Raw genomic sequence first — 23,701 nt, 5'->3', positions numbered from 1 at the left:
AAGATGGCAGCAGTACAGCTGTGGAGAATAGTATATTTTGATTTGTAGACAAAAAGGGTTCTTGGCAATCTGATATCTGAGCTTTCAAGCTTTATGTTTAGCAGTCTTTCCCAGCTGGCCCAAATACTACAGCACATGTAAAGACAACAGAGCAAGTCTCACCAAGGGTACAATCACTGTAGAATTACTCATGATACATGAGTATATACCAGAACAAAATGTGCATTTTTACTGGCTTTGCCAAAAATAGAATTTTCTGTGCTGTACATCAGCTTGTTCTACTTGGGGACTTTAGCACTTTGATTCCCAACAGTTAAACATCCTAATGTTGAAAAAAACTCTTCCATTTCCTTCTGCAGGAGGTGGTTTCTCTTCTCAGCATCTTCATGAGCACGTTCAGAATTCCTCAGCTTTATCTCCAGCATTGTGTATTTCTTTCGTTCTTGGTCCAGTTCTTCTTCTAACCGAGCCACTTGTTTCCTCAGGTCTTTGCTTGTTTCTTCAATTCTTAAAACCAAAGGAGAGAGAGAGAGAAGAAAAAAAAGAGGGTTTTTTAAGTGGTTGGATAAATATAGAATCATAGAATCCCAGAATACCAGGTTAGAAGGGACCTCTTTTTTTTAGGTAATACTATAAGTTCATATGAGGTGGCTTAGCATCCTGTCAAGCTGAGACTTAAAACTGTCCAGTGTGTGGGGGAATCTTCTAAATACTGCTGATAGCTGTAATAAATATAAGTTGTTCCACTTTGAGCTAAAATATTTTCATTCTAAGAGGAAGTTTTAAAGGGGGACACTAATTGCCATTTCATTAATTTTGAGTTTAAGGGCAGAGACTCCTTGAAAGCTGGAGCCTCCTCTGTTTGTTTTTTGAGAAAATATGCTCTAGTTTTACAAAACAATGTTTACTTTCGGGCAACAGACCATGTGTGAGAAGCTGTATTAACTCCTTAGGCTGAGTTGTAATATAGAATTCCAGAATAATCTTCTGATTTCATTCTGGTACTTTGTTTCCCTATATGGATATCCAGTACAGGGGAACATCCTTATTGGTCAGGTAGGAATGAGGTCACAGTCCTTCCTCACCATCCATTTTATGGTATTTTCTGTAAAGTTTTTTGCTGACATTGTGGTGAGGGAATAAACGTTTTTCATATTGTACAAGATTTTACAAAAACCAACATTTCATATGAGGAAGAATCTGAAGAACAGACCTTAATTTTCTGTGCACAAAGCTCTAATTCAAGACTCAAAGCTTTTCTCTAGGGAAATCAAAGAACAAGGTTCATGTTTTTTTGATGCAAAACAAGCGCAGAAGGCACATTACTTGCTGTCCTCCCCATCATCTTTCCTAATTGCAAGACAGAGTAATGGTGTTAATACAGAGGAGGGAGTAAATCCAGATAGGAATTTCTGATCACTAGAATATTCAGAAGTTATGAATTTTTTTAAAAATCAGGCTTTTCCTAGGAGAAGTATCCCTCATCTAACTTCAAAAAACACAAGCAAGAAAACATCACCTAAGGTTCATTGATCAGTATGATACCCATCTGTGAAGTCTGGGCACCTGGCATCCCTGTGAAACTCTGCATGGGTTATTTTTAAACAGGGTAAATGACACTTACCAACGGTCTGCTACAGACTCCGCAACAACAAGAGTTGTGACAATCCCAGAAAGGTCTGAATTCTGTTTCGTAACCACCAAGACGCAATTATGCAGACAATGCAGTTCATCCCCTTAAACTGTTCCCTCATACACAGCTAAAGAATCATAGAATCATAAAATGGTTAAGGTTGGAAGGGACCCTTAAGATCATCAGCTTCCAACCTCCCTTTTATGAGCAGGCTCCCACTAGACCAGGCTGCACAAAACTTCATCCAGCCTGGCCTTAAACACCTCCAGGGAGGGGGTTTCCACAACCTTCCTGAACAACCTATTCCAGTGCCTTACTACCCTCATGGTGAAGAATTTCTTCCTGATGTCTAACCTAAATCTGCCCTCAGTTTAAAACCATTACGCCTTGTCCTATCACTACGCTCTCTGGTGAAAAGCCCTTACCCAGCTTTCGTGTAGGCACCCTGCAGATACTGGAGGGCTGCTATAAGGTCTCTCTGGAGCTTTCTCTTCTCCAGACTGAACACCACGAACTCTCTCATCCTGAAAAGATGGCAATATTACCATTGTCACAACTTTCACAACAATTAAGAAAGTCACACAAAGACAGCACTTTTCACCAAGTCCAGCAGACCAACAGCTGCACTGATGAGTGAACAGAAATGTGTAGTATGGCTGCAAAAAACTGCTCATCAGAGTGCTTACTACATTTCTACATACACAACATAATAGTCCTCTCCAAGATACTTCCAGTTTCTTAAGTCCCAGGTGGGAAACAAATTACTTAAACTCAACGGAGAATGCCTGATAAGTATACTAAGCTTGAGGGAGAAATGCTCTGGAACAGACTGGTTCTAGGAAGGCCATAAAACTTGCCTCCCTCTGACTAAGAGAGAGAAAATGGGCAGTTGATGATGATAACAGCTTTTCCATTAGCAAATGTTCCTTACCTCTGCCCCAGGCAGGTACTGACTCCGCTTTCCCTCCACTTACGTATGTGCCAACAAAAAGCTCATATTCTTTCATTAAAACATGCCCTGCTACACAGACACTGAGTTCTGTAAACCCCGCAAGCACATGTAAAGGAACTAATTATTACTTTTGGGGACTAGACTATCTTCAATAAAATAAAGCTAGTGAGACAGCCCAAAGTTTTCCTGCTCAGCCACCTCCTGTCTTTGCTAGTTAGCTCCTGTCTTCCCACAGGGGAAGCCTTTCATGCAGTCTCAAAAGGAACATATTTTTGCACATGTAAATTGCTGCAGATGTAGTAAAAACACTGCAAAATTTTTGAGAGCTGAAAAACTTAGCTTGAAATTCTTAGACTTGACAGAAAGATTCTTCGGGCTGCAATCCTGAGCAGCTGGATTCAGCCTTTTTAAATAAAAAGGCAGTGATTGCATCTTGCATGGTTTTATGAAACTTATTAGGTCATTAGGTGTTTTCCTGTTAGCCTTTGTGCCCTGTGAGACCTGGCCAACTTACAGTCCTCCCCTCCAGCCACAGTGCTCCCTGTCCAGCTAATGGGGTAAGGCATCAGCTTACCCCAAGTGTTGCAGCCTGGTTCCCTTTTTGTTTGTTACTCTGTAGCCCTGCAACCACACTTGCCACGCAGCTCTGCAGCTTTATATGCAAGGCACAATCTCTCATCTCCCTCTCACTCTGCACCAGTAGGGCATCTAAAAAAAAATAAAAATTAAATCCACAACCTACCATCCTCATTCACTGGCCTTTTCCAACACACCACGCTGGAGTTTTAATAGTTAAAGGACTATAACACTGACAATGCAACACACAAAGAAGGCTGAGAACTCAACTATTAGTAAGAAATAGAACTGCAGCCCATCTTCAGTGCAAAGTACCAGTGCTGCAGAGCCCAGGCCACTCATTATTCTTCTGTGTTATAACATGGTAGACAATTCTGCATAGAGCTGTATATTAAACCATAGATAATTTTTTTAAGCAACAGTATTTAATGTGCATATTTCCCTGAGTACTTGCCTGAAATCCATTCTATTACTCACTTGCAGTCATAACATACTAACCTTACATACTAACTCACACAAATGAATAAATGTGACTTCCTAGTTACTAATACTTTCTACTTCCTACAGCCCCTGCCCTCATTCACACCTCTTCTGAAAACCGGAAGGAATTTTTCTGAGCACAGATCTAAAGAACAGCACCAGCAGTTGCAGTAAATATCAACATGAGCAAAGACCTGCACAGGTCACATATCTGCTATACAAGGAGCACCTTGCAGCTACTTTGAGTCAGTAGCTGGCCAAGTGAGCAAAGGACCACTATAAGTGCATACAAAATCAAAAGCAAGGTTTCTAGAAGTTCAACACAAAAGGGCTGCTGAAAAAGTTGTAACTGAGATGCAGTCCCAACACCACCACCACAAAAAAAAAACCAACCCTGAGGAATAGTAAAAAACAGTTTCCTGGAGAATGTTTCTGTTGGGAAAAGCAGCAAGAACTCTCAAGTTCAGACTCATTTGGTGCACAGCACCTGCACAGACTGACAGAGTTCCTGGTTGAGGCCTGACCACCCAGCATTGCAGTCCCTCCCTGCAAGACAGATACTCACTGTACTTTTTTCCAGGACACCGACAAAGAGCAGATTTTGGCATTAGCTGTGCAATTCTGATTTCCAGAAGAAACACAGAGTGAGAAATACTGGAATTCCCTGTGTGAAAGAAATCCCTTTTTTTTTGAGCCCCTCTTAGATCAGAGAGATAAGATTCATAGAGCAGTGAGGAAAGAGCAGAACCAAATCTGCTGTCTTTCAAACCCAAATTCAAGGTCTGAGAACCCGAACACTTAGTAGCCCACCCCCATGTTCAGACACGGGTGATGCTGACAGACAATATCCTTGTCCCCTTTGCAGATGACATTACCTTTTGATACTAGTCTCATACTCAGTCCTCTGTTTGCTCAATTCTGTCTTTAGCTCCACCACCAAGCTCTGTAAGGCCCTAGAGCATTTGACAGAGTCTCTGGAAGCTGCAGCTGGGTTGCTCTGCTCACTGCTGCTGCTGCTACATGCTTCAAACCTGTCGATGCTGTTCTCCAGATCTGCAGTCTTAACCTCACTTTGAGACAGCGAGTCCTGAGTTACCCACTCGGTTTTGAGAGAGCTTAAAGCAGAGGAGTCACTGGCCCGGCAGGCTGGGCAGCTGCTGACCGAGTCCACCATGGAGATTTCACATGACGACGTAGACCAGGAGGTGCTGGCCATACTGTGCGTGCTGAGGGAGAGGCTGGATGAGGGGACGTTGTCGTAAGTGGAGAGTCTCTGGGAAGAACATGAGTCTTTAACTCGTTCCCCAGACACTGTTCGACGATGGCCTCGGAGAGAGTACAATCCATTCATCAACCAGTTCCCACTGGAGGAGAGGTTGGGGATATCTAAGGATGAGCTGCCCAGCTTTGGACTCACAGACCGCGCTCCCTGCTGGCGGAAGGAGTATTTCCACGGAGGCAGTGTCTGCACTCTTTTGTTGGGGCTGGTGGCAGGCTGAGTCAACTTCCCACTGTGCTCTGAAGGAGTATTTTTCACTGCAAGACCAGGAGTGGCTCCTAGTGCCACAGCATTGATAGAAGGCAAATCAGGGGGGCTGGGAATGCTGTTCTCTGACCTGCTGTCGTCCCCATCCTCCTCGGAGATCCATTCCACCGTGCTGCGCTGACGCACAGGTCTGATTTCCAGCTGCCCCCCTGGCACATCTGCCTGAGGAACAGCAAAGATTCGCCCCTGTTCACTTATCAGCACTGTCATTAGGTGCTGAACTAGTGAGGTACCTGTGGGCAGAAAACAAAGGCAAACAGCTGGTGAGACATAGGAGACCTCAGACACTCACTCCCTGTCTTTGAGATGCCCTGGGAGCTCCCTGTGAGGCAGGCCTGTGGCCACCATGCACTGCAGTGGGTTGGCACAAACAACTGCTTTGGGACTTTCTGTACAGAACTGCAAGAGACAGGAACTGTGCCAGTGCTGGGTGTGAGGACTGAGAAGGATGGAGGTGTCAGTTCAGCTCATGAATGTAGCTGGGTAGCAAAGAACCAATGATCAGCAGCAATGATTAATTGGCTGGCTAAAGGACACATTTTAAGCATGACAGAGGAGGACACCTGGGAAACACGGCATTTCTGTACCACACCAGGGCATGGAGTTCAGAGCCAGCATTGATCTCAGCACGTGCATCCATGCAGCTCTGTGCAGAGATGCATGCTGGATCCTGATGGAGCATCTCTCCATACAGCTTCCAAAAAGAGCAGGTTTCCACAACTATGTTGCTCCCAGTTTCATTGTCTGAACAGGCCCAGACCTAATGTTCACTGAAAGAACCAGAAATTACAGCTCAGGCCTTCTGCTGCACTCAAAGTGTGAAACCTGGGAAAAATATGACATCTGTATCATATGTGCACCTGCAGAAGGTGTACAGAAAGTATAGAAGGTACTTGTAATTATTTAAATCCAGGTATTACAACCTAATACAAAGCACTTTCTACAAAAGAGGAAAACCTTTAAAAAAAGCAAATACATAATTAATTCTATCTTTAATAATTTTCTGAAATAGAGAATAAGACTAACATATTCAAGGGTTCAAGATGAGCGCCTGAATTTAATAGTGAGATTTTGGGCTGATAGCAAGAGGTACTGAGCTCAGCTACAACTTCTATTTTATATTTGTGAGTGCAGGGAAAGAAGTACCTCTCTGGAAATAAGGTCATTCCTAACAAGCTGTGAAACCTCAGATATTTCTATATGAAATTCATGAATTAAGTTTGAAGAGAGACACAACTGAAGTCCTTTTTGTGAAGAATGGGCAGCAGTATTTTTCTGCATCAGTTAATTTAGCAGATCCATATTATCCTGAAGCTAAAAAAGAATATTTATTTAGCATCTTCCCATTTTCCATTATTTATGTTTAACCAATCTTCTATCCTCAACAACAAAACAATTTCAGTGCTGTTGCTTATGAGTATAACGATTAAGTGTACAAGTCCAGTCTCTGCATCCCCATTTTTCTACAGTTTGGGCCTGTGGTAATACAGAATTCCAGGTCATTTCACATTCGTATTTTCATATGATGGTTAGTAGAGACCAGAAGACCACAGCATATGTGGTATCTGTGCACCTACACACATTACAAGCATCTCTGCAATCTGCCTAATGAAATGCCTGAAGTGAACTGAACCCAAACTTGTCATCTGTTGCAATTGAACTAAAAGCATGTTGTCAGTCAAGGCTGTAAGAAGCTTATCAGAGCTGGCCAGCTGGCCGCTAGGGGAAGTCACAGCATCACACAACTGAGGTTTCAGCTATCTCCACCTTTGTAATGCTGAATAACCCAGTATCTGCTCCTGCAATCCCTTTTTCTCTTCCCCACATTTTTCTACCTTCCCCTCTCTGAGGGGGTCTCAAAGCTACCCTTAATAATATGACCTACATCTCTGGCAGGCTTCAAGTCCCTGAACAACTCTTGTATATCAGACTATGCTCTGAAATTGGCCTGTTACCTTATAATGGGTTGCAGTCTGTGGGGCACACATCTGCACATGAGAGGTCATTTGTGCAGAGCTAGTGTCAACCAGACAGAGTCACACCCTGGGCATTTCATGACCCATATGAAGGGAGATAATTTTCAAGGTTCAGATTTTTACATCCAAAATCAACAGTGATTTTCAGCTTCCTCATTGGGTTCTGTGAAGTTTTGACCCATACACAGCCTGTGTAGAAGGCAGCACTTCTAAGACACCTTGTTATGGTTTTGTGGCACAGCAAAAGCTACAGTATCTCTTTCATTGTGGTCTGGATGTCATTTAGAGGGAGGTGTCTTAACTATACAGTACACCAATACTAAATGATGGCAGCTTAGTATTTAAACATGGTCCTTCTGATGAACATTTGAGATTTCATTTTAGCAGTGGGTTCAAAGTTTTACGTAACAACTTGCAACACAACAAAGGCCTTGTAGTGGAGAGGAGAGACACTCCCAGGCCAGTGCTAACTGGGATAAGAGGACAACTGATACAACCCTTGCAGACAGTGATGAAAGGGATTAGTTGTTGCTGACTGTGCAGTCAAGTGATACAGCTACCAAAAAGTATGTAACTTTCAGAATACTCTTGTAGCTACAAAAGACAACTGTGTTCTCACAATAGTACCTACCTTCCATCATGGTCACTGGATCTTCCATTTTGGGTCGTAATATATTTGGTCCAAATACTGTCGCCAGGTTCTGGACGCTCATCTTGTTAATGTTGGAGTAAGCCTGAACTTCATCAAGGAACCTTGAAAAGCCCCCCCAGAAAAATAAAAGTAAGAAAGAAATAAGCAAGTCACTTCTCAGACTGCTGGCATTCTGGGGCAGGAACAGATTTGTCCTGTTTTTATACAACCCTGACACCTGAAATGCTCCTAAAGACTAGAATTAATGCAGCTTAGGCGCTCAGTAATAAGCTCAGGTCCCACAAGAGAGGACAGGGTGGTTTCTGCCAAAGGTACCAGTCTGCCAGATATCCAGCCTTCTGCTAGGTGTGCAAGTACAGATTTGCACATTTTGATAGGAATTCTCCAGTTACACAGATTGACTTCTGCCAGTTTTCACTTACAGATATAACAGAAATAAAAAGACATTTCACTCATCTCATCATCCTAGAATTAGCAGGCTCTGGAAAGAGCCTTGTTGGTTGAATGTAACAAAATACAGATCAAGAGGTAGCCCAAATGCTTCTTGTGAATGCATCAGCTGGTCAAACATCAACAAAAGAAAAAGACTGTGCAAGCCAAAGATAGCATAGGAAGAAACCCAGACAGACAAAAGCTGTAAATTAGCAGAAAGTTTCTAAAAGTTAATGTTTTTTGTAATTTGGAACAGCTTCTCAATAGGATTGATAGAGAAAGGCTGTAACAAACACCTAAATAGCTTTTACATAATTAGCCAAGTGGTCAAAAGGACTATACAACATGGAAACCTAAAATAGCAGGAAGGAGGATGCAGTGGCCTGAGAAGTGAACAGTCTCACTCTGTCTGTACTCTGTTTTCTAAACTATTGTTAATTTTTGCATGAGTGGGTGGGTTTTTGCAGGGAAAAAGTTTCCTTGTCCTTCTGTACTACTTGGTGAAATTTTGAATGCTTCTGCTTGCATTATGACTTCTAGGTCCTTCTGTTTTTTCTGCAGCTTTGCCCTGTGGTGAGACCCATGAATCCCTAAGTTTTCTTCACTAAGTCAGAAGGAAATACTGTTTGCTTTTCCTTTCCTCAGTTCTTCACTTAGAAATATTTTACCGTATTCCCCTGCCTCAGCCATTCATGTTTTGTGGTGCTCAGATATTTAAACAAATGGCTGTAGAAGCCTATAGTGAGGCAAAATATTTCTTTTTAAGCATTCAGAAAATACATTTCAGAAATGCTATCTCTCCGTACACTTGGCAAGGGCTTGACATATCTTGAATGAGTCATGGGTTTCACATCAGTGTTTCTGTTGCCTGCTCCAGATGTGCAAATCCCAGTGATCTTGGAGACCAGAAAACAACATGAAGTTCACTGTGTAATAGCCTGTTCCAGCTTCCGAAGTACATTCCAGCCCACTTTGCAAAAACTGAGGAGACAAGGCTGTGGAGTCCCTGATACTCCAAGAGGAAGTCACTCCCAACCTCACTTCCAAATCAGAGACCAGACTGGCTATTCTGACTGCTACTCAGCTTGTGTCATAAATCTTCCAAGTGTGCAGTACCTGGAAAAATGCCTTTCTTTACTGGTCTTCAAGTGTTTCTGAAATAAGCAATATAATATGTTAGCATAATTATTGCCTGCTGCCGAGGCTGTGGGTGACAGCAATTTGCTTGGCTGATGTTCTTGGGTAAACCAAGAGTTTTCTTCAGACAGGCTGCACATTCACCTCCACGTGTTTTATAGAAGCAGTAACTTACATTCAGGTGATGCTTGAATATTCACAATTGCAGAGTAAATTATTTGCATATAAGACTGAGCCTCACAAAACATGACTTTTCCAAGTATTAATTCATTTTACTTACTTGCATATGTATTTGAGGAGGTTGTAGTTGGCTTGGGGCAAATTCTTCACCTGTTTAACCAGTTCCTGGGTACCCTAAGGGACAGGAAAAACAAAGAGAGATATTAATATAAATGATGCAAAGCAGACGTGAGTTCCTTCAGTACTACAAAGTCCTCTTTCCAGAGTCAAAACCAGGAACAACAGCTGATAACACAGGGAGGCTTTGCTTTAGAAATGGTGGCATCCAGTTTGTCATGCCTTAACCAAAACTCCAATGTCCAGAACTTGATTCAGTTCTCAAAATCAGTGGAAATACTTCTGTCAGCTTTAGTGATTGATGTAGAAGCCTTCAATTAGTGAAGCCTGCTAGTCTTCAAAGTGTGCCCACTGGCACTGCTATAAATGTACCAGCAAATGTGCTTTTCAGCACTTAGCCTATTTGAAACTTTGAGGCATTGGGTGTAGTTTAAATACGCTGCAGTAAAGCTCAACTGAGCAGTGGGGAGTTTTATCTTAAAGAAGCTAAACAACATTCCAATTCAACTACCTCCTTTTTAATTACTTACTTCCATTTGCAGTCATTCTGAGCTGTGACATACTTCCTCATAAAATTTCTGTCTTTACATTGAAGTGTAAGACATCTGCTGGAGGAATGACTTAAGACCCTGCAGCTACTTAAATCATCTAATGAATACCTCTGACTCAGAACCCTATTATCCTACCACAGTCCCAAGAATCATTTGCTTGTTCTTTTCAATGTTGCACTTGGTTATTTTTTGAGACAACTTTTTTTTTTTTTTTTTAAATAAATATTCAAACACACTGGGGAAGACAAAGAAACACATCTGGACATTCCTTTCAAACCTTCCTTGATTTATTAGGAAAGGAATTCTGTTGGCCAGCCACTAAGAGTCTGATTTCTCTGGTCCTGACAAGTCAGAAAGATTCAGAGCAGTTTGTATTCCTGCCTCCATATTTAATGTCCTGAATGTACAGCCACTTCTTACTCTTTGTGTTCCAGCACAAAAAAAAATAATTCTGTAATAAAAACCTGAAACTTAAAAAAATAATTATTTAAAGCAGTAAGGTCTTTTTAATTCCTTAGTTAAAAAATTGTATCAGTTAAACAGTGACAACAATGGAGACACCAAGAAAAGAGCAGTCACTTTTCAAAATTTCAATCCTCTTTTTTAAACTTCTGAAAACATTTGAATCAAGGACAGCTGCTGCTTATGTGAAGGTTAAGGTCAGTCGTTCAGGTCATGCATCTTTCAAGTGAGAAGTTTGAACTAGACATAGTTGAGCTAACAGACCTAATTTCCTCTTGAATTGTGCTCTGTAACCCAAATACAGAAATCAGGATGGTATTTGGCACTGTATTTCAAGTGCTCTGAATTAAAATACCATGGCTCCACTGGATGCAAGAGGGGGGTTGGGAACAGAAACTGCAAGCAGTTGTGAACAGCTGGAAACACGACTGAAAGGTACAAGATGCTACCTGAAAGAAAAAGATTCTAAAAATTTATCGTCCATGCTCTCTCATGGTGAATCACAAACACAGTATTACACAGAGCGTCTTTCTATTTGCCGAGGTACAAACACTTGCCAGGTAAAAAAAAGCTTTTTGTCCTGCTGCAGCATCTGTCTAATCTGCCACAGATTTGTGCCAACCAACCACCTGAGCAACAGATGGCAAAAGGCTGAGCCCTGTGATACCACTGTGAAAGTGCAAAGGAAAATTCGAGTTCAGAATTGCTGCATTACTAACAAAGAGCCCTGATCACGCTTGTGGCTGCAGCCTAGCAAGCAGTAGAGGCACTGCACTTTTGATTCATCATGGTATTTTGCAGTAATAACTCTTACCTCCTTGAAAATGCTGTGTGTCTAATTTATTGCAGATACATGCCTTGCAAGGCGTGATCCCAAACCCACGCATTTTATAATGTGTGTAACAGTTCAGCACCAATTAAGAGCTTCTAGTTGGGCTGGAAAACTAGCAACATTTCAGGTGTTCACCCAAATCCAGACCCCTCTTTAAAAACTCAAAGCCACCTACTTAGCCCACTGAACTGCTAATATCTCTGGAGTAGAGCCTGCAGTGAAGGCTAAAAATACTACCATGTTGAGTCATCTCAGATTCATAAGTTTTAAGAGATTTGAAAAACTTAATTCATAGTATAAAACTTGTTTTGTATTTTCAGTCCCTCCTCCCAACCAATTGGGATCAGAATAAAATCTTTTTTACTGCTACAGTCCTGCTGAGATACCTAGAGGCTTTAGCACAACCCGAGATCTCTGCTATGCTTCTGTTTGCATTCCAATACCAGGTAAGTTTGGTGCAGAATGAAGATGAACAGCTATCTGAATGAAAAAAGGAAAGCTTATGGCAGTGCTGGAGTATTTTTTTACTGCAGATGGAGATTAGGCCAATATAACTTCATAATAATTCCTATCGTCACAAAGCAACAGTGTGAGGTGCCAACAGTTTTATCCAAACTGCTGTTTTGTCTTAGAAAATTTTGTTTTTATTGGAGTGTGTGTGTATAAAAACCAAGGAAAATTATACTGAGTCTAAAAGTCTAATTCAAAACTTCCAAACGATAAACAAAAATGAAATAATAGTTCAAATTAAAACATTAGATTGCATTTTGTTTCAAAATACTTTTTCAAAATTAAACGTTTGATTTTGAAATTCCCTGCTTATCACTTAGTGCTAAAAAGTAAGTTTCAATGACACCACATTATTAAGTAGGGGGGACACTATGTGGAGAGGCAAGTCAGGCCCTACAGGCTGGGTATTACTTTGTGCTACGTTCTGCTCCACGTGCTACTGTGCCCCTGTAGCCTCTCCACCCTTGCACTCCACCTTCCTTTCTGAAAAAGTAAAGAGCCCATGTTGAGGTTTCAGATTTTCCTGATTAAAAAAAAACAACACAGAAAAAAAACCAAACCAAAACCCAAGGGTTATGTTTACAACAGCAGTTGTTTTGTAAGCTTCATTTTGGCTGCCTAGTACTTCTCATCGCCCTTCTAATCCAAAGAGAATACTGCACTGCAAGTCATTTGAGCCTGGCCCTTGCTTCCACAAAACCAACACAGATGTTGCTTTCCAAACTGCTGTAGCTTGTGCAGGCAAAATCAGGCAAACTATGTAGTTAATAAGCTGAGCAATTGATATACAATTAAGTTTGCCCAACTTGGCAGTGTCTCTACTCTTGTGCAATGGAGCTTAATGGATGCAAAACTTCTCAGTCTGCACATCTTGCGACCAAAATTAAACCAGCTCCACTGCCTTAGAACTGTTGCTGTTTCTTGTGAAATCAATCCCTGTGCTGCCTGTAACATAGCACCCTGCAGAGGTGCCTGAGTTGACTGAGGATAAGGTAAGTTTTGGAGCTAGTAGACACATACCTGTACCTATTAAAGACAACACTAGTGTGCTGATACACTGATGTGGCTGTGTCCAGGATGCAAATACAAATCCATGTGCAGTGTCATGCAGAGGAATTTGCCTTCTCAGAGTTAGCTAGAGAATACATCATGTGTGTACAGATAGTAACAAACTTGCTTTTTATCTGTAAAAGACTGACACTACCAGATATGCTACATTTGATTAATGCAATCATCTTTCTATGGGCATCATAAGGGAATAAATCTCCCCAGAGCCTTCTGGCACTTGAACTAAAGTTGAACCCCAGATTCTCAGTACAGAAACAGTTCTTACAATTCCCACCAGAGTCAAAGTAGTAGGCATGCTCTTAAGGCCACACACAGAAAAGGGACAGAACTGTAGACTGCAATTTATAAGCCCTCAGGCTTTTGGTTCTTTAGCTGACACTAGCAACAACCCTTACGGCTTCTTTAAATGTCTCTTTTAGAAGATGGCACAGTTCCACCCACAGTAGACCAGATCCAACGTGCCTTTGCAGTCAGTGAAGAGCTCAGGCATCACCACAACAGGAACAATATGGATAAAACAGATCAATCAGTCATATTGTAAATTATCCTGCTCCTCCCAAGCAGTGAATCAAAATTTCCATTATTGCCACAGACTTGGAGGTTTTTATCAGCCCTTTCCCTTGCCTAGAAACCAGAGAGAGCAACATCAGAAGGTGGTTCCAGTAAAGTATTCATAGCATTCTTTCCCCTATTTTGGGATAATAACTTAGTGAGCCCATTCGTAGTGTCTTTTCTCTAAGTAATACAAAGAGCATCATACTGATCAACATTTCATCCACCAAAAATTTTGGGATGCAGAACAAGCTGTTCTGATACATGAAACTGGAAACAAGGAAGAGGGAATAACTCTACAGCTTGCTAATGAGCAAGGCTGGGAAAGGAACCCAGATCTCCTACCTTGCATCTCTTGCTGATTATGCTACAGAACAGTTTTGTTCAGAAGAAAGAAGCACACAACTACAAGACTGACTTCAAAACTGCTTCAAGCAGGAATCTGATATTAATGCCCAATTCACAGCTTCAGGAAAATTCAGGAGAAGGTTCTTAGGAACTTCATTGATTTAAATCAGGACTGAAGAGTGATTAAAGGAAAGCTGTACTACATTGAGTCTTGGGAACAATCTTTGAGGTAGAAGGAGGCAGATTAAAAGTATCACTGACCTCTCCCTCATCTTTTGAGAGTAGCTGTCCACAAGAAAGAAAGTCTTCATATTTGGCAAAGGGGATGACAGGCTCTGGCAGCTCTCGAAGGTAAAGCTTCAGGAGGGACGCCACAGTGTGAACATCTGTGTTGCTGCAATAGAGAAGAGAGAAGGAGATTTAGAAACCTATAGTACCCCAAAGCTTGATGCCTTTCAATGGGCATCAAGGTTGCTCTTCAGGACAAGGACAAAGTAGGCACATGGAAGGAAGCTGTTCTGCCACATAGTTGTACTAGGCAGGAGAGTACCTGGGAACAAGGAAACTTGCCCATTTTGTTAAGATATGAATGCATCTTGGGTAGTACAGGCAGTAGAAGGGATATACCCCTCATCCTGCTTAAGGGAGGGTGGTGCTGTAGTTTGTCAGCCAATGTGGATCAGGAATGTCAGTGATACAGTCCAGGCAAGTGTGACTATACATATCAAAGACCAGCGAGCTACAGCTACAAGTCACAGTGGGCGTGGTGGAAAGAGCAAAAGGCAATGACTGGGGAACCCTCAAGTGTCACACTACTTGGGTGCCCTTAGGTTTGCCTGCTTTAATTCTGTGCTGAACCTTCAGTTATCACATTTCAAAGCAACCATGCAAAAGGCAGGCATTCCTTCATGGAAGGAATGTTAAAGGTGAGATTTAGCACTGATCTATTGAGCCATTGCAAATGCCTGTGGAAGTAAAGATGCTTCCTGCTTTAGAAATGCAGAGGCTTGGCTTATCTTCATGACAATGAAATTAGTATGGATTAGGTTAAGGTAAAGCATGAAAGTGAAACTGTAATTCCTAATTAATTCCTTCCATAGTTACTCCTGTTCCAAATTATAATCATTTTCCAAAATATCTTTGTTCACTTCCACATGAATTAAGATAATTCTAATACTGAACTAGAACACCCAGACGTTCAGATAAAAAGACAAAGATTTTGTTTAAGAAAGGATGAAGTGACACAATTTGATTATTTCAAACTTCATTTTTTCATTATAATATCTCTAAATATTTGACACTTCCATTTAGGGAACAAATACTGACTGTGGTTAAGAATCAAAGAAAGGAGGATGGGTGGTCTGGGAAGTTGAGGGGAAGGAAGAATTAGAAGAATGTTCCAAATAAACTCTTAAGGATATTCTTCCCAGAATGAGACCAAACACTGTGCTGCCCATGCAAGAGAGTGCTAATTCTTCCTGTAGCAGTAAGCAGGGATGCTGTTAGCAATGCCAAGACTTGTTGCACATCCAGGGAAAGTTTTCTTCTAGGTTAATGTGCTAGCAATATGCCAGACACTGCCTGCATCACCTGGGAAAGCAGTGCTAGTGAGTTGCAGCAAGGAATGAAGCCAGGTCTCCAAGTCAGGATCTCAGATCTGATCCCACTTCTGAATCTGTGATAGAGGTTGGGGCAGACCTATACAATGGCCTTGGATCCAAATACCCCTGGAGTTTAAGGTCTCTTGTTAGGGTTAAAGCTCATTTCTCAAAGGACTGTATAGGTTAGCACAGTGCTAACCCTGGGTAGTATGTACATAGGAGAGAAGGGAGAAATTGTCAGGATTTGGCTGCAAGGACCCTGAGAACATCCACCCTCATGATGATTTGACTGCCTGGGCTCAGGGTTAACATAGAGATAGTGCAGCTGAGAGCTGCTTCCCCTTCCCTTGCTGACCTTGACTGGAGCACTCTGAGCCAGGGCTGACGGTGTTCCCATGGGAGCAAATACTAAACTGAGCCTCTGCTGTTATTCCTGTGTCTGAACTACAACTCCCACTGCCTCACAGCCATGTCTGCCTGGTTGCAGACTCTGTTGATCTGGACCCTGACTCACAGATTACCCAGCCTGATCTTGGACCTGCTTTGCTTTGTGGAGCAGCTGGCCATTCCGGCTCCCTGACATTGATACGGTCAGTAGGACCAAAAAGGCAGCTAAACATGTCTTGCACCAGGCAAGGAGTGATTACATCAACAATTTCATACTGGGAAGAAAAATGCAAAATTGCCAGTTCTTTTTCAGAAAGATTTAACTCAAGTTTTGTTGCAAATCAAAAGATATATTCAGTTTTGAAATAAACATTCCATCTCAGCTGTTGAAATTGTGGGCCAAAAAAATAACTTTGGCCAAGAATTCTGGGGTCAGAAAGCGCTTTGTTATGACATGCTGACCAATTCTATACATTGCATGCATAAGAGCCAGGGAAGATGTGTGAGATGGTGACTATTCTGAAACCTGGTGACAAAGGGGAAGAGTAGAGACATTGTCCCTGGACAGAACTGCTGTGCTTGTGGCAAGGGAGAATGCAACATCTGAAAGCAGTAAAACTGCTCGTTCACCTCTCTCATACCCATTTCTATGGTGGGATCCCACCAACTGCTGCATATGCCACACCCAAATCTGGCAATGCATCTCATTCAATATGTGCTTAAGCTGAAACCCTGGATAACACTATCTAGATTAATGGGCTTGATGTCTCCCTCTGCTCAAGCACTTAGCTGAATGAAGGCTTCCACACACAACACCATGCAGGAACAAGCCCCAGGGGCAATTTAAGAGAACAATGGTAAGGAAGAACATACAAACTAGGATAGCTGCTGCAAGGCCATTCCTGACAGATTTTACATGCCATAGATAAACTAGCCTGATGTCAACTCACCTGTCAAAAAGGGGCTTCTCTCCACAGTCAAAAGAATCCTGCAGATCTTTGACAAGGTTGGCTTGGCCAGGCATCCGAAAAAGCCCCTCCTCTTTAAGACCTCGTTCCCGAATAAAATCCACACACTGTTCCACCAGTAGTGGGGCCAAGCGCTGCCCATACTTCCTCTCATACTGGACGGTGTCCTCCAGTCGCTGTCCAAAGATCCCTGACAACAAAGAGCAGAAGAGACATCTGGGTGTCAGCTTAAACTCTTCTAGAGCTTTCAGGGCACACAATGGGGGAAACTGACATGGATGAAGGGAACGTGAGTGAAAGTCCAGATCCTAACAGACTTTGAAGAAAAAAAATATTTTTAAAGCCAAGAATTATATGCTGAGTGATTTTTTTCCTGCCTAAGAGTGCTTCAGACTGTCCACAGGTGGGGTTAAGGCTGTGTTTATGGTTATGGGCAGCTGTGCTGAATCTGGAACAAGTAACTATACTTCCACTGCATCTTCTGTCCCAAAAATGCCAAAACAAAGGCTACACTAACTTTATGGAACACGATTCCTTTCTGCATGCACCCACCCTTTGGCTGTCACACAGTGCCCCTTCAACAGTCTGCAGCTGCTCTACCCACCAGGCAGCAATCCCACAAGCAGGAGATTGCTAGCATTAAAACTGGCTATTATGAAAATCTGCCACCATCCTGTAAGCTTCGCACTTCTATTTCTTTTCCTTTAATTAAAATTGCCTAACAAAATTTAAAACAGAGTAAAATGTGTGCAAAATACATTGCCCTTCCTTCTAAAATGTGTGTACTATACTTCTCACACTTTGAAAATATCAGAAGCACCAGAGTCTAAAAACAGGGCAGCCATTCTTAAGTTAGATCTACTTCACCAGGTGTGAAGCACTGTCTCTCTTTGGGGAAATCAGAGTTCCTGGCCAATACCACTTGCTGAATGCCACTGTTGGCACCAGGTCTTTTGGAAAACACAGAAGATGCTCAGGCTGTAAGACAGAGGTCTTAGTTCAGTCCCTGCCACTATGCAACAGCTCCATCTAAAAGGACAGCTGCTGAGTTGTGTTCTGAAACCCTAATTCTAGCACCCTCAAAGGTATGGTGGAGTCAGGGAGGGTATCATCAGGGGTTAGCTGTATCTTGGTAATAAGACCTCAGTGAGACAATCCCAAAATCTACTCAATGTCACATGAGAACAGACCATAGCAGGTAGGAAGTGCTGTTGAAAGATTTCTCAAAGCAACAGGAAGCTTTCCACTGATATCAAGGAGATTTAAATCATGCATTCAGCACTCAGTTAATCCTTCAGTTCTGAAAAAAAAGCAGCATGCAATACTGGAGTTACACTGTTTGCAGCCAATAGCCAGAAGGAGCAGTGTTTAGTGGGTGGATGCATGTGCTTATACCAGGCAAGAGAATTTGCTTGTTTCTTAAGGCTCTACTTCCCTTCCTGCTAGTAACAATACTTTCCATTTGTATTTTAGTGCTATATTCATGGGAGGCTGATAACTCACGACAGGAAGTTTCCTAACAATCATTCACAGAATCACAGACTGGTTTGGGTTGGAAGGGTCTTTAAAGATCATCTACCTTCAACACCTCTTCTATGGGCAGTTGCTCAAAGCTCCATCCAACCTGGTTTTCATGAGTGACATCACATCAAACCTGCTTTCTGTATTCAGTCCCACCCTGCTGAGTCCTCAGTTTGTCTTTCACTATCAGTTTCAGCTCCCTGAATGAGATACACAAAAAGTATCCAGAAGTCCAGTTTCATTTCCCTGCCAGTTTGTTATACATCAGAAGACAGAAACCTTCCTTACAACCCAGCCTACACAACTGCATTACAATATCAGAGCTGGAGGGCCATGAATAGTCTCAAAGGAAATTCCCTCCTTATCCTGGCAGGAGGGCATGCCCTGGAGCATGGGAGTGACTTATCTTTACCACTGTAAATATTGGTTTGCTTGCAGAGTAAAGGTTTTACTAGTTCTTGTTTCTATTCTGTTTGAATTTCATTTGAGATGAATGTCTCTGAAGTCACATTCTAAGACACAGAATCTCTTCCTGCTTTTGCAGAGGTTGCTCTGTAATCTCATCTTACTTACAGAGGCTGGGCAGCCATGAAAGAACAACTTTTTCAGCTCAGTTTCTCAGACAACTTCTAAATCCAGAAAAAGTGAAGTCTCCATGGCCTCTCAGCCAGCACACACACAATAACTGCCTGTGTAATCTCCATCTGCAGTGTGAAGCTTTTATCTGCTTTTCCTTAGCCTCGGCAGGCCTGTGGTCAGCAACATACTCTAATACATCTCAGGTAACATCAGTCCTTGCTGTTCCAGTTGACTTGGGTCACAACTGCAATAACTTCCTGTAGGTACAATCAACACATCAGTGACTCCTGGGTAACAAGATGACTGCAGCCTCACAGAGGCCACTGACACAAAGGTTAAGGTGTGATGCTAAGACCTGCTTTCAAATTCAGAAAAAGCAGCAGATGGACACTTCGCAAGCACAGTATTAGCTTTACTATGGGTGTCTACTGCAGAACCAGGTGGTGGGGACACTACCTTTCCCCTTCTTGGGCACAGAGGCTGGTAGTACCTTTTTCTTCTGGGTGGAAATGGTGATCTTTCAAGGATACAAAGGCACTGTAATATTACTTGACTGTAATGCCGCTCCCCTCGTTTCACATCATTTTAAATAGGTAACAAGAAGAAGCAGCCATGAAACCAAGACTGACATGACTGAGGGTGAAGCTGATCTACCCACTGCATGATAAGTGGAAAGAGCTGACACAAGCGTGGGTTTCTTCTGATGTGACAGTGTGTGCTGCAGGGCTGTGCAGGTGAGATCACACAGCCCTCACAGGTCATTTTTTTTTGCTGAGGGGAAGAAAAGATCCTGAAGCCATTGCCAAGATGAAAGACTTCTCCCAGTCGAGGTCTCTTGGCTGCCTCCCACCTTGTCTTGGCAGTCCCATTCCAGCCCAACTCCAATTGCAGATCTATGTTTTCTTTTTCCTTCAACCCTGAACCCTAATTTTCCAGGGAAGTGCTAGAAAAGGTCACCAAGCATTGCACAGACAAAATATTTCACCCAAGCCAAGTCTGTTGATAACTGAAACTTTTCCCTTGCAGCCTCAATTACATTGCAGCCCTATACTTTTTTTCTCTCTCCTAACCCCCTTTTTGTTTTTTTCTTGAATGATTGGTAAGGGCCCCTCAGCCACTGCTCAGAAGAAAGACTGCTCACAGGCCAAGTCTTGGCAGTAAGAGCATAAGGTCTGGGGTTTAGAGAGAGAGCTGCAGTTAGAGTGGGGCTGGAAATTTGGTCTTGGACAAATTGTTAATCTGTGCAATGGCTTCAGAGTTTGTCGATGGCTTAGAAAAGGCAATTAGCGTTAGGGTTCAGAGAAGGAGCAAGCTAAAAACTATCATTGGAGTGCGGCTGGAAGGGGACTGTCAAAGGCAAGCTGGAGCTCCTTACAGTTCTGGGCTTGCAGAAATCTTTCATCTAGACATCTGCTGGAGAGTCTTGATGAAGTCTGCCTTCAGCAAAATTACCACTAGGGCTCTCACAGCTACACTGGCAAGAGACATAGTAGATGCACCTACTTCAGTCTTTCAAGGTTAAACAGAGGAAACTAAGGGGGTAATGTCCTGCTAGCTCTGTAAAGCTCATCTCATTTTGGCTAGGTCTCAGAAGAGCTTGTAAAGCTGCTGCAGTAAAATGTTCTGAAAGTACCAGGATGTGACAGTATTGCCAGGCTGGACAGGGACTGTCCTGTCTTGCAAGGAAAAGCTAATGTGGAGCCAGTCACACACAGCTTCATCTGTTGACTCCTTGAGGCACAGGCCTGTTTTTAATCACTGAGGCCTGCAGCTCAGACTGAACTTGGCGATGCTTCACTCCATTTGATGATCCTGCTGGAAGACATTAGTGTCTTTCTTTTCATTCAGTCATCCAGTCACACTCCCAGAGTAAGGCTGGACATAAAACCAAAAGCTACTAACAACCCAAGGGTTAATTTTCCTTGTCATATGCTTATCTTTAGCTAAGCCCTTTTGTTTGGATTCAAAGAAAAAACAAAACAAAACAAAAAAACCCTCCAAACTAAACAAACCCAAAATAACAACAAAAAACAACCCACAAAATAAGTACCATGCCTGGGACCACATCCTTAATCTTAGAAAGGTTCAAGAGATCCTAAAAAAATGGGCTAGCAGAGCTACAGAATTTCTTCTTTCTACTCCAACAAGCTGTCTCTGTTCTTTAAAGAACTGCGTGGCTCTTTGTGGAAAAAGCAAGCCAGGAGTGATGTACTGACTAAGATACAGATGGGCTCTCTGTCGTGGCCTGAATAGCTCACCCACCAGATCCCAGCATACAAAGCCTATACATTCAGCTACGCTGTCCAGACATGCAGTGGGCAGGAAAATATATGCTCCCTGCTTAGTTTTTCCTCATCAGATCTCTAATTTCAACCAAAATAAACTAAAGACAGAGATAATAAAGTCAGTTCTCGAGTAGGTTCTCTTTACTGGGAGGACTGAAGGCTCCCTATATGCTTAAAATGGGAAAAGTCCAGACACACCTACATCAGCTTAGTACACACACGTTAAAAGATGTGCGGGAAGATAATGGAGCACACACCTGGATGTTGCTCTACAGCAGCACACACACCCGCGCATGCATGTGGTGCCTCACAGACAGGCAGTTTACGGATGTAAAGATTGTGTACGTGCTCACCTGCACAGGTCAGAGTCTGCTTTTACCTTCCCACATTCATGCTTAGGCTCCCATTTATCTGTCCCTCTCACACATGAAAGCACTGAGAAAAAATCATGGGCAGACATTCAGAAATGCATGTGCTTCCACAGCACAAAACACACACAAACCTGTAACTCTTTTTCCCCTCCCCTGGCCCACCCAAGCACACGCTAAGTGAATTGCTGCAGCAGCAATTGAAAAAGGACTTCCACATTAGGAGCTATGTGACCAAGAAAAGATAGTCCCTAACAACTAAACAATCCAGCCAGACAAAGCATGCAAGAATGAGGGAAAGGAAACAACAGATAGTTCAAATCAAGAGAAACTGATGAAGTAACTTGCCCAAGGTCACACAAATAGGTCTGTGGTAGAACTTGGTGTCTTCTGAGCCCATTCCACACAAAGAGCAGTTTCTATTTACTAGGAGCCAGTTACACTCATTCATCCACATGCATGCATGTAAATATTCAGTGTAAAAGCAAATACAAACACACCTCCCCAGAATTATCGTCAAATGCTAGCTTGGCATCAGCTTGTACTTTTGGCCACAGACTGGGTCCTTCCCACTCTTTCCCCCATTGTAAAGCCAGCTCTTTTTTTAGATTCTTAGCTTCTGTCTGAGGCTAAGCTCAAGTATCTGCTTTTCCTCTAGGAAAAGAAAATGACAAACAAATCTAAACTCTGGAAAATCATCTCATACCTCTGGTTCTTCTGCAGCACTCGGCTACATGACAGGCGCTGAGCTTCAAGCAGAAACCAGGCAGTGTCAGACAGCAGGAGCGGCAGAGAAAGAAAGTCCTGACTTCAGGCATCAGACACATTCTGAGTCCCAGCACTGGCAGCTTTCCATTCACCCAGCGCTACAGAGTGGAGAGCAGCCGATCTGCCCTGGGAGATAATCTCGGCTGCACATCTGGTCTTAGCTCCGCAACTCAGCATTAATTATGACTTGTGCAGAAAGCATTTGAAATATCCAATGAGATGCAGAGCTTCCTGGCTCCCTCCACATGGGGAAGGAGAGAGGAGAAAGACAGGCAGGTAGGGTCTTGCCCACCCTCGAAGCTGCTGCCAATGTAAACAGCAGCTAAGTATGGGTCACAAGTTTTAACAAAGGCATCCCCCATCGGCTCTGTAATATATTCATGCTCTAATTGCTTGTCAGATCTATTCTAGATAGCTGGAAAAGCTGAGCAACAGTTGCTGTCTGCATGCCACACTCTGGATCTCTTCCTGATCCCGGCAATGTTAGTTGTGCTGCAGGCAACCTGATGCCCTGGTCTGGCCTCTCAGCTACTTGCAAAGCAGCAGAAAGCAGCAACATTATTTTGGAGGGGAACATCCCCCCACCTTAGCCTTAACATGCTCTGAGAGTATCTCCACAGCTCTGGGACAGGTTGGAATGTTTTACAGAGCTTAGGGAAAAAAACCAATTTTTTGCCTGTGCCCTTTTTTTTTGTACTTACAGCCCCTTCTTTATCCCTTTACAGAGAAGTTGCCTGATGATTAATAGCTCAGCTGGATAACTGATAGGGGAAGGAACTAAAAGGCCCTTACATGTCAAGCAATCCCCAGGACTTACTTGCAGGTGAACCAATCCTCAGGACTTACTTGAAGGAGAACATTCACCCCCCTTGGCTCCTGCTTTCAGGGTAAAAAGTCTGTAGCTAAGAAAAATGCTTATCCCACAATGCCCCATGCTGTTATTCAGAGGTTAGCCCTCCATCCCATTTACAAAATGCACACATGTGACTGCAGATCTGCAGCAATAACCTCCCAAAACATTTACACCAACCTTCAGTGGAATTTTATCAGGTTTGGCTAACTTCATCTCCCTCTGCAGGAAAAAATAAAATAAAATCTGCCTGTCTGTAGCTGCACATCTTCTTCTGTTAGTAAAATATAATGTCTGTGGTCACTGTACAGACCAGTCATCTGAACTTAGTGGTCCACCACTTCCTCAGCTAGACTATGGATAAGTCTGA

The 23,701-nt window shown here is 42.6% G+C and overlaps 1 protein-coding gene across 1 annotated transcript; it reads right to left on the bottom strand.

The window, feature by feature from the left end:
- Window positions 1-28: 28 nt before the first annotated feature.
- Window positions 29-22,619, bottom strand: ARHGAP22 (Rho GTPase activating protein 22). The gene is made up of 7 exons (XM_051619509.1): window positions 22,420-22,619; window positions 16,943-17,150; window positions 14,266-14,398; window positions 9,665-9,738; window positions 7,795-7,916; window positions 4,517-5,420; window positions 29-507 (listed from the first exon to the last, which is right to left on the bottom strand). Exons 1-7 carry the CDS (start codon window positions 22,538-22,540, stop codon window positions 279-281), a joined length of 1,791 nt encoding a protein of 596 aa, XP_051475469.1. The 5' UTR covers window positions 22,541-22,619; the 3' UTR covers window positions 29-278.
- Between the last annotated feature and the right edge of the window lie 1,082 nt (window positions 22,620-23,701).

The sequence above is a fragment of the Apus apus genome, chromosome 4 (genome assembly GCF_020740795.1).
Source record: "Apus apus isolate bApuApu2 chromosome 4, bApuApu2.pri.cur, whole genome shotgun sequence".
Lineage (NCBI taxonomy): Eukaryota > Metazoa > Chordata > Aves > Apodiformes > Apodidae > Apus > Apus apus.
This window is presented reverse-complemented; position numbering and strand designations above follow the sequence as displayed.